Source organism: Oryctolagus cuniculus, chromosome 3 (genome assembly GCF_051225735.1).
Source record: "Oryctolagus cuniculus isolate XC-2025 breed Fujian yellow rabbit chromosome 3, ASM5122573v1, whole genome shotgun sequence".
Classification (NCBI taxonomy): Eukaryota; Metazoa; Chordata; class Mammalia; order Lagomorpha; family Leporidae; genus Oryctolagus; species Oryctolagus cuniculus.
The window spans coordinates 35,032,646-35,044,885 of NC_142869.1; the positions used below are offsets into that span (position 1 = coordinate 35,032,646).

A 12,240-nucleotide genomic window follows, 5' to 3' on the forward strand; every position below is an offset into this window, starting at 1 on the left:
TAATACAAATAATTTGTTTTGGGAAGATTAGAAACTTAAAAGAAAATATAATCTACTTATAGCCATAGAGATTTAAAAGTAACAAAATAAGTCATATCATTAACAGTTTTTTGATACAGATAAGTAATTTAAAAGCATTTTGTAATAGAGCTGTTATCCTTCATTCAGCTGAATAGCAGCACTTACATTTAGAAAACAGAGAGTGAATTCTGTTTGGTTGTGTCTTGACTACCTCAGACTCAAACAGAACAGACTTGGGCACTGGCTCCAGCAAAGGAAGCTGAGGGTTGGAACAGTAGGTGGAAGGAAGGAGAGAGAGGAACAAGAGACTGTGGATGCCTGCACTGGTTTTGCCATTTTTCCCTCCCTTTCCTTCTTGTATTGAAAGGACAAACCACCAATCATTTTATCAGTGGTCCAGGGAACTACAGGAAGCTGAGTATGACAGCAGCAGTGAAAATTCTTTCACTGCTAAGGGACGAGGCCTCTGCAAACAGGGCAATACTGGACTTACTATTAAAAGCAATCTGCAAAAGAGGCTTAAAAACCCAGGGGTCTAATATCAAGTGAACAGTAGGAAAGGTGACCTTTCATTCTGTTTGTTTATTAGAGGATCTGCAGACTCCATCTCAGTGTGGGTCCAGCATCAGCAAGAGGCCAAAGGGGAGACAGTGAACTCTGTGTTTTTTTAGAGGTCACATAATCAACTTAGAAAACACAGCTAGAAAAGAAGAAAAATGAAAGCTTGGTTTTTAAGAATATTTTTACATTTTTTTTGGTAAAATGGTGAAATGTAAACTAAATGCAATAAGTTTATTTCAGTAATTATCCATTATAGGGCAACCAACATAGTATATGCTCTATATTTAATCATTAGATATTTCACATATTTTTAAAAGAAACAAGATAACTGAAGTAGATAAAAGGAAATTAAGACTAAAATATAAAGGATATAAAGATATAAAATATATGATATACAATACAACTGGATATAAAACAGAAAAATAAAAGTTTTAAGATAGCAATAATTTTAATTTTTGAAGTATGATACTGTGTAATTTATTATATAATAATTCATTTTGCATATCACCTTATTTTTATAAAATGGTATGAGCTGATCATTTGTTTATGAAGCCTGTATCTATCTACCTACCTATCTGTATCTACATCTATCATTCATCTTCAAGAGAAGGCAATGCAAATATATTGAAAATTGAACATTTTGAAATTCATTTAGTATCAAAAAATGTTACCCCCGTGTTATAATTATCTTTTCATATTTGTTAGTAGCTCCTTATCGTTAAGTTTTGACTTTATTCTTTCATTTAACTAATACCCCTGGCCCTTTTCCAAGGTATTAAAAATGTTAAATATTCAATGAATAATCTGACCTTTCTCCCTAAAGCAGTGTTTCTCCTACTCTGAAAAGAAAAACTAAAACAAACACCAAAATATCAACAGCAAAAGAAGAATGGTGTCCAAAATACTCGAGAAACACTGTCACCTCCTTAGTCCTGATTTAGTTACCATAGTACCAGAAGCATGCACACACTTTGTTGACTATATAGCTTGACTGATTGATGATCGCCTAGCAAGGTTACCATAGCTAATTACAACATCATTCATCTAAGCCTGCATGGGAAAAAAAAAAAAATACCAGGCTCCTGGGCAAGAAAAAGGAAAGAATGAAAAACTATTCTATAGCTGCTAGCTTTTGAATTATCAGCTTTAAGAGGAAACAAATAGGATGAAACTCAGTGACCAAGTTATGACTTATGGATTCATTCACGCATCAGGCTTCAGTTCGCTGGTAATATTAAGTCCGAGTTCCACTGCCTACAGCAGAGAGCTTCCAGCTACAATGCTCACACGCTGTGTAGTCAGAATTCAAAGCCTGCATCAGAAGCACACCCCAAACCTGAGCTTTAGTTCTGCTATGTGTGTGGTGTGAGTGTGTTTGTCTAGGATCAGATGCCAATACTTAAACTCACATTATGGGCACAGCAGCTACTTACACACTGAAGTCTAATTAAAGGAATAAACTTCCTCCTTCTTTATGTTTCCCTCAAGATCCATGCCATAAAGGGATTTGGTTTCGTTAAGAATTGAGAAAAATGTTCCCATATGTTTCCTTTATGCAGTGAACTCTTTAGAATCAGAAAATGGTCACAATTTCCAACAATAATCTAGGACTACACAATATTTCCAGAAAACTACTGAAAATAAAGAGAGGAGCACTTTGTTTTGAAAATAATTATATTATAACAAACATACAATCATAATTTCCATTTGGGGTTTGAAGAAGCACAAACACACATGGAAACAATAAAGCATCTGAGGCACCTTTAGCTTTCAAGTCTCAGAAAGCAAGAATCACTTTCAAACAGAAAGTAGCTCATCTTCAAAGTTAGTGCACCGAGGAGAATAAAGCTAATACCATTTCAACTCCAAACTTTAATCAGATTGCTTTAGAGCTGGGTTACATAGATCACAAGAGAGGCCACAGCCAAATTTCATGTACTTTTTTTAATCCTGAAACACTATTTAAATTACATTGCTAAATAATTATAACTAAAGAAATATTGTCTCTTGGTAGTTTGAACCCAAAATAGCAAATTTCAATCAAGAAGTACGAAGGAAAACATCAAAAAGAACCAAGTAAAACTGCTAATTAACTAGGGTCAATGGAAGGAATAGACACAGGAGCATCAAGTGAGAGTCAAATTTTGCTTGGTGTTAATAAGAACATTCCCAGGACAATCGTGGTCCATTGGAGCAAGGGAGTCTTGTTTTATAGATGGGGAGACTGTGGTCCAGGGAGATAAGGGGTTGTGATGCATATCAATTGACTTGCAGGTCCCCAGTTTGATTTTCACTTCCGTAGAACCCTGAATGTGTCCTGACTTGGTTTGTATCCAAAAATTTGGTTCTGGTAGAAATAGGTTACATGACTTGTCTGAAGCCAGTTCCAAATCACTGATTCCCAAGGTTCTGCCACCTTGAACTATCATATATAATGCCTTTTGGAGAACAGCAGAAGGTGAGTTGCCATTGGTCATAAAAGCAATAGGGACCAGTCAGGGGAAAGGCGAAAGGACTCTTATTCTTCCAGACTTCAAAACAGTTGTTCTCACTAATTTGTCTCATGGTCATGTGCAGATGCTTGAAGTGTTAAAAGGGTCTATTAGTAACCACCTTATAGGAAGATGATCACCTAGGGATCTTGTTAGCATATTGCCTTTGGTACAATTCTACCCTGAAATGCACACACAGATACACACACACAGGATGAGAAGACAGGAGCAAATTTACTTCTGAGACAGGATTTAAAAATTTTCTCCACCTTGATTTTCTGGTCTTTATTCCCGCATTAGCTTTTGACTTACAGCTAGTCACAGTACCTATTTATTAATTTACATCCTAACTCAATTCTAAAAGAATATGAGATGCTATTTTATCAGATATTATATTTAAAAGACATAGATAATTGGAAATTACAATTGATCTAAAATTTGTCATGCAACTGAAAGAACAGTGTATTGAGATATATACTTTCCAATACCAGTTCTTTAACCAACTAGTTATTCAACACAAGAACACATGCTACTCTAAGGTTTCCTTTGCTTCTTTGATAAACAATACCAGTTGCCTACACAACTTCTAATGACACAGATTCTATGGAACTGTGTACTTCCAGACCAGCATTTCACAAAATTTGTTGAGGCGTGTGCAATTCTTTTGAGTGAGGTGGGCCTCTTTGCTGTAGGACTTTTAAGTAGCATTGTGATTTTGTTCATCGCCCATTCAAATGGGTTGCTGCACTACTTCCTCCCTGCAAGCCCAATGAATCCTATTCATTCAGAGGTGGATCATGCACAAATCAGAATGATGTCTAGAGCTGTAGTACTCATTAAGATTATTTACTAATTAACTAGAATCAAATGTCCATTGCAACCTTGATACATGTCCATAGGAACCATATTGTTCCACAGAGAATGCTTAGAAGATTCTTGAGTGATTTTAAGGTCCAAATGGATTCTAGGAATATTACTTTTCACCCAGTGGCATTGGCCACAATGTCACTTCTTTTAATAAACTTGGGTTAGCAATATCCAGATTCTGTGTAACAGATACTAGCTAAATACAGAAAGCTAGAATCTTAAAAGTGTTAGAATGGTTTGCTAGTTACTAGGGTTGAGTTAAGATTCAGTCATTTAGAATTACGTTAGAAAATTCATTAGAAAGCAAAGGATAGAAAATCACTAAGATAAATGAAGTTGGAGCTATGTGGTTCTTTGCTTGATTTAAAAATCCTCAGCCCGGTGTTGTGGTATAGCAGGTAATGCTGCCTCCTGCAACACTGGCATCCCATACAGTCACTGGCTCATGTCCTGGCTGCTCCACTTCTGATGCAGCTCCCTGCTGAGGGCCTGGAAAAGCAGGCAGGGGAGGATGGCCTAAGTGCTTTGGCCCCTGCACTCCTGTGGGAGACCCAGTTGAAGCTCCTGGCTTCAGAGCAGTCCCACTCCAGTCATTGCAGCCATTTGGGGAATGAACCAGCAGATAGAAGATGTACCTCTCTGTAAACTTTGCCTTTCAAGTAAGTAAATAGATCTTTAAAAAAAGTAAAAATAAATAAAAATATTCTTACAAATGAAAACCATATATTCCATTAGCTTATAGGCCATGAGGCTAGGAATCCCTTTTTATCAGTAGATGCTTTCTGCTATTCATTCTTGTAACACTTCTTTGTTGAACAAAGAATTAAGGCATATATTTATTATACACTTACTGTGGTGTCTTAATGATTTGGGTAAGTCTTCTCAAATGAGAACATATTTAATCTTGGGCTTAAAAGGTGTGTATGGGTTCTCTAGGGTAGAAAACAGGTAAAGGAGTAAGCCAGGTAAAGTCAATAATGCCTACCAAGGTACAGTGATTTGAAAGAAAGTAAATCTGGTTCATAGTGGCTGCAAGTTGAGGTGACTATGGAAGAATGATCAGCAACAGAGGCAGGCAGAGAAGAAATAGCCTGTGATTAAGACAGCCTGTGATTAAGAAACACTTATGTGCTTTCATCTTGGAAGACAAAGAATGGGAACGGATGACCTCTGTATGTGTTATATGAAAAGGCTGTCATTGGATTTCAGCAGAATATTTTTGATGGTTATATTATGTTGTAAAAAAGAGAAATAAAAGTTATGCTTCACACTAAGTATATTTAGATTTCAGATAGCAGTAAAACAGATACACTTTTGGAGATCAACATAACCTAATTTCAAAGCTTTCCTGATTCCTTGTATTTTTTGTATATAATTTGGTTTAAAAAAAAGTTTGTGAGCAAGTAATGGCTAAATCCTACATTTTATTGAATAGGTCATAAGGGTGAGAAAACCAGTGAGAAGTAAGTCCTGCTTCTGATGTATCAGCCAGAATGAATGAGCCCGTTGGGAGGTAGACACAGTTCCAATAGCCTAAGGAAACTGAGCAGGGAACAGCAAAAGTGCTGGGATCAGTGGCGTGGCATTTTGTCAGCACCCTGTTATAATGGCTGCTGGGACACAGGAACTCACCCACCAATGATAGCCCCCTCCTGTTCTTCATCTAAACAGGATCTCAGGGTGGGTACCAGGTCCCGATGGGCCAATGAACATCGCGTGTACTGCCAACCATATCCCTCCATCCTGAGACAGCAGCCTATGACCACATCCTGCCTCAAGGCCAACAACAGGAAAACAGAATGGGCAGAGACCGCAGCTGGCTGTGCTGCTTCCTTCATTTAACTTCTCTATCTGGAAAGCCTTATAAATATGTTTCCCTTGCTTTTTAAGTTCCAGAAATGAAAAGTACTCAATCTTCTAGAACGATGAAGGTGGACAACAGATCATTTCTTTTCCCTTCATTTATCCCTGCCCAAACTCTTCCAGCTAATTCAGAGGAGCCATCTGCATCAGCTTGCTAACGAGTTTGGACATGGTTCTTAGGGCAATGGGGAACCGTCGGAGGTGGTTAAGCTGGGGGTGTTGTAATCATATTTGTGATTTAGCAAGGCAACTCTGGTACCAGCAGGGGTTGGAAAAAGCCAGGCACAGTTAAGGAGTCAGTCTGAGGCCTCTTGCATTGGTCTAATTAATGATGAAGCTCTGGCCTGATGTACTAAGCCATGCATGAGGACACTGATGAACCAACAGAAGTGGGAGTGGTGGAAGGAAGAGGAAGAAATGGAGATGATGCCAAGGTTTCAGGCAGCATGGCAGGAAGGCAACATTTACCACCCAAAGTGAATTTTAGCTAATCTCACCATTTAATCTGTATTTGTCAATGAAATAGGATTTGTGAGCCAAGGAGTAGAGTGTTTCCAGGGTTTTGGTATATTCTCACAATGTAAAATCCCAGAAAGGTCAGATAAATTTGCCACTTTATGGATACAGTATTAGAGGTAGCACAGTGAAAATGGTCCCTGACACTGGAGCCAGGAAGGGTTCAAGTACCTAATCCTCTCTGCACCTACTCTTCATCTCCTCAAAGAGGAAAATAATAAAACCCGACTAATTAGCACTTACAAGGTTTAAATGAGTTATGAGTAAAGGATTTAGCTTGCTCAATGCACTGCCTGAGCTCTGTGTCTGGCATGGAGCACTCATTTAATCAATATGGCTTTCTATCTCGGTCTTAAACAAACAAACAAACAAACAAACAAAAAACACACAGCACTGAAGAAATAGTCCAGTTTCAAAGAAGGGAACCCTTAGCATACTTTTCCTCTTACATTCAGCATGATGATGTACAATAGAAAAAGTCATGGAAATGCTGAACAAAAAATATACTTTTTTCCCTGAGGAAGCTCATAACAGAAAGGTGAAAACAGATTTCCAGGCATAGAAGTACCCTGAGCGTAAGCGTTTGGAAGACCACAGCGCTTGCTTATAAATAGAATATTAAAACAACCAAGAGCAATTTTCTCCCTTCGTCTTCCCTTATTGCCTAATTTTCCTCTCATACCATTTGCATAATGGATAAAAAGGCATCCATTATGCAAATGAACGATGGGGCTGTAAGGTTGCTGAAGCCACAAGCCTGACTCCAGATGATGAGAAGCTGCCACAAAGCCATCCAACATCCACGATCCAGCAGACTGCTTCACTAGTCTGGCTTCCAAAAGAAACAGCAGAACCACAAAGACCAGAGGTCATTCACGTCCTTTTGGTTTATTTTAAAGGGGGCACTACAGATGTGTCTCAGAAAATCAGGATAAAATATGGATATTCAGCATGGAAGTATGCAAGATCATTTTGCAGTATATGTTTTTCAAATGAGGCAAATGAGTGCTACGTGCAATTTTTATAGTTTTAAGCATATGCTTTGCTTTAAAAAGACTTGCTTTGTAACATGGGGGGGAAACCCCTCTTCCAGCTTGTGAATTAACCTGTAGCAGGTACTTTGAGCGGTCTCATGTGCACACATCCAGTGAGAATTTAAAAAAAATTTCTTTAAGCATGAAAATATTAGTAGACTTTGAAAAACTTGATGCTGTTGGACTGACCTAAATGTATCTCTAAGCAGTATCACCAAAACTAACCTGTTATTTCTCTCAGTAAATTGACTGAAACTTAGGAAGAATGTTTATTTTCTCTTTCTACAAACACCTTCAAAACAAATATAATGAAAAGGGATTCTGAATAAAATCACAGGGTGAATTGTTCTTGTTTGAATAAACAGCAGGAAAGAATGTCAAAACGAACTTCAAAATATTTTCCCCAAACTCTGTGATACATATCAGGAGACAGAAAGAATGATTAAGAATTGACAATGACCTTTATTTCTATTCTGAATTCCTTTGTGTAACTCTTAGCTTCTTCCAAATGACTTTCTCCAGGTACTTCTTTTTCTCCAAGCGATCCTCCAAGGATAGAGGCAACCCTGTCATTTACAACCTGCCTCCCACTAGTTACTTCAAGGGCACACAATTCAGTTCCACCATCAGTTCAACAAAAACTGCACCTACCGATGCCGGAGCATCGGCAGCTGCAAAGAAGTAAGTCAAGAAAGAAGGAAAACTAGAGAAAAGACAGACCACAAATTTTCTTCAGACAAATATTAACTGGATAGCAGTGAAGCTACCCAGTCAACGTAATGATGGATTTTCAAGTAGCTGGAAGGGCGAGCAGGAATGAACACTTACCTACTCTCAGAGCAGAAGGGGTTACTTCAATCTCCCCGCCAACTGGTCTGAATGCAGCCAGCTGGGCAGCCACTTCCGTCTCAAATGCATCTGGGCTTTGTGGATCTCCAGGGTTTCTGCTGGGGCTCTCGATCTTGTGGAGTGGTTCTTGTTCGTCAAACACGGCAATCAGCTACAAACAAGGCCAAACAACACTAATTACTTTGTAGGACACGTGTATCACACGGATGCTAGCTGGCCGATTGAGATCTTTATAGAGAAAAAGACTCCCTGAAGCTGAAACGTGTATGCTATCGTATCACAACTCTCAGTTCTTCAATAATACTATGTTGATATGCACGATGGCCAGGAAATAATGAATGGTTTGCTCCTTTGTTTACTTTGTCTATTCCTGAAATAGCTAATTTTGGTGAACTCTCTTTAGAGGAATGACATGCCTGGAAGGACTTCATTCCCTCTGTAAGAGCTTTCTCTAAAATGGAAGTTGAAATCCAAAATGTAAACGGTAGACATATGTGGTATAAGTGGACATGTTAGCCTCAGAGAGCTAAAACACACTGCAAAATCTTGAGCTATATTCGTCCCAGACACATTCACACATTCACGCGTGCACACACACACACACACACACAGAGTGTGGGTCTACTTACACACAAATGTGTTTGTCTCGCATACATACATACATATCTCATTTTTGTGCATGCCTTCTCTTTCATTTGGTTATTTTCCTTTATGATGAATACCATGCTGACTGGTTTATGTTCAATGAATGCTAAATCCAGTAAAACAAAGCATCAGCACTTTTACCCTAATTATTCCCATACTCATCTCAATTTTATTTCATATGAGATTTATGCTATCATTAATATAAAAACTTCAACTGTACATTTCCAAATAATTTTTTTTCAATAAAACCAGGGAGAAATGCATAGAGAAATGTCACAAGAGGAAAGTCCAAATGTGCCTGCGGGAGGCAGCTCAGGGGTGCCACTCTTCAGTCCAATAAAGAGCAGAGTGTGTAAACTTGAAAACTACAAGTAAATCTCAGACAGTTTTCATTCATTAAGTAAAACAAGCCTAGTTAGGATTCAAACCTTTACCCAGGAAAGGCACTCCAAGCCTCATTCATAGGGGAACCTTGTTGGCGATAGGATTAATAACACAAGTGCAGGGTTAACCAATCAAAACATCATAAATTCCAAGTTCAGCCTTTCGAAAGAAATGAATACAATTAGGGATATGCAAATTGGCTATTCAAAAATAATTTTCATAATTGACTACTCATTTCCAGTATGGAGAATTCTTTAATTGGAAAATCCAACAATCCTCTCACCACAGCAAAGAAATGCTACTCCCAAGGCATTATTTTTAATTCTTGAAATTGAGCACATGCATTTTCTATTTTTAATTGGAAGCACTGATGAACTGATTTGAAATAGACTTAAATGGATTAATAAAGAAAGATTATTCTAGTATAAAAATAATCAGTAGAGCTGTATCTTTCTAATCATCTGGCCAGAGTGAAAACTTTAACACTTTAAATCCTGAAAAGGAAAATAAAATACATTTTTAAAACATGGTAGAAATGCTATTTTCTTCACCATTTCTATGCCTTAGTTACACTTTTGCATATTGGTGAATTCTGTTATCAGTAATGCTCATTTTAATATATCAATCAATTAATCAGTGACATATTATATTGATACTATGAACCGTTCTGTTTAAGTTAGGAATATCTTAGTTTCCTCCAACAACATTTTAAAATCTGAATCTAACCTATGTGGTTTAAATATGGAGGGAAACAGAAAAGAATATCAGTTAAAGTTATAATGCAGATGCTTAAAATTGATAACTCATAAATCATTACCTACACTCTTTCTTCTTAAGACACTTTACTTTGCCATACGTTCTTTTCACACCAGAACATAGCCTCTGCAGTCACAGTATTGTTCCTATTAATCTAATGGGAGAGCATAGTAGTTTGGCAATTTTGTTTCCTAAGGCCACAAACTAAATTGCAGCTGGTAACGGAATCTTTTTAATTTCCAACCAGGGGATTCAGACCACACTGCCAAACATTTTCCAAGAGGGAACACTGTTAAAAGGGAGGTAACACTGTCAACTATTTGTAGTTTGTTCATGAGGGTATACTGTTCTCTAGAGAATATGAATCCCACATTTTGGAGATACAGGCGATATGTGGCTCTTCTTGTGGATGGTAATAGCGAGAACTGGATACTTTCCAAGTCTCATAATCTTCTTGATTAATTAATTGCCTACTTCATCTGCCAATCTCATGATGGGACAAGAATTATCTCAGCAGGGCCCAGTCTGGGTGAGTGCATAAAGCAAAGTCTCTTCGCCTGGGAAGAAGATGACCAACTCGTGAATCAGTGGTGCCCAGACAAAGCCACTGGCCCTGTGGGTGCTGACTGATAGGAGTGATGTTCTCCATCTGGTCTTCATCTCCATGTGTGCAATATACTCAGATTTACACTAGTTTCAACATTGATAATCCATTTAAACTGCATGTTGCAGGCCCCTGTTAGCTAGATTATTTGATTCACATGAACACCTCCATCATGGGGAACAGAACTCCTCGAAGGCAGTGCTACGGAGACAATTAGTAAACAGACCGCTGCTCTGGCTCCTCACCAGAAAGCATGCTGGCTTCCCTCATCCAGTGCATGGAAACAGCCTCGTCCTTCTGCTTTGAAGCCCATTCGAAGTTACCATTCCCACAGAGATGAGCTATACATGAAAGAAGGAAATTCATTTTAAAACTTCCTTAAAATTTGTATTTATTTGTATATTTGTAATGGAGAGAGGGAGAGTAAAAGGAGGAGAGGGGGAGGGTACTACCTGCTGGTTTCTCTCTCAAATGCCCACATCATCCAAAGCTGGGCTAGGCAGAAGCCAGGAGCCCAGAACCCAAACCAGGTCTCCCACAGGTATGTCAGGAACCCAACTATTTCAGCCACCACTACTACCTCTCAGGGTACACATTCACAAGAAGATGTAATGAGCAGAGGTGGGACTTAGACCCAAGCACTCCAGTGTAGAGAACATGGGAATCCCAAATGGCAATGAAAACTGTGCCCCAAATGCCTGCCTTATTTAAAAAAATTTTTAAAAAAACACATTTATGTTGAGATTTTACCTAGAGTAAACTGCTGTGTGTGTGGAAGAATCTTCACTATTGCCTTAGGGGCTACAGTCACCTACACTCTATGAAAAAATGTGAACAGGCAATATTGATTTGGATGCCTTCCTCTTCTGCTGCTCTGTGTATGGTCTGCACCTTCTGCTCTCCTGTGGTGTCCATGTTCTCCTGTCACCCAATACAGCACTTCTGTTACCCAGACACCAACATCCAAAATGATCTGTTCACACAGCCTTTACTTAAAATTAAGTCTAAACAGATGAGTTTATAAATGCTTAATTCTTCCAAACAAAAATGAAAACACCTTTTCAGGACCCACTTTCTCCTACAAGTTACACCCCATTTCATGCCTTCCCTCTAAAGCAAAAATTAAGAATTGTCTATAGCAGTCATCAATCTTCACCCTCCCATTCTTTACTGAAACCACTCTAGTCAAGTTCTCATCCCTATGCTCCAATGAAGCTGCTCTTAATGAGATTAAAACAATTTTTGGGGCAAATGTTGTGGCATAACAGGTTAAACTGCTACTTAAGATGTCCACATCCCATTGGGAGCTTTAGTTCAATTCCCTACTCCTTTTATAATCCAGATTCCTACTAACGCACTCTGGTGGCTTTGTCTGCCACCCACATGGGAAACCTGTTGGCCTGTGAGCATTTGGATAGTGAACCAACAAAGGGAACATTTCTTTCTCCCTCCCTCTCTCTCTCTCTCTCTCTTCCCCCTTCCCTCACTCTCAAGCTCTCTCTCTCTCTCACTATGCCTTTCAAGTAGTTAATAATCAAACATTTAAAGATGAAGCTCCAGATTGTAAAATCCAAGGGAGTGCATTTGCATTGGTTTTAGCACATGGATGACCACTGCTCCTCCTCACCTTGCCTTCTTGCCTCACAGG

The 12,240-nt window shown here is 38.5% G+C and overlaps 1 protein-coding gene across 5 annotated transcripts in view; it reads right to left on the minus strand.

The window, feature by feature from the left end:
* PARD3B (par-3 family cell polarity regulator beta) overlaps positions 1-12,240 on the minus strand; it is a 1,145,366-nt gene that overhangs the window by 686,625 nt on the left and 446,501 nt on the right. For all 5 annotated transcript variants that reach the window (XM_089330006.1, XM_089330005.1, XM_089330004.1 and 2 more), the window contains one exon: positions 8,183-8,354. Coding sequence is in view for 2 of the 5 variants with exons in the window: in XM_051849247.3 (XP_051705207.2) it covers positions 8,183-8,354 (172 nt within the window). In the remaining 3 variants the exon portion in view is untranslated. The remainder of the gene's footprint in view (positions 1-8,182; positions 8,355-12,240) is intronic.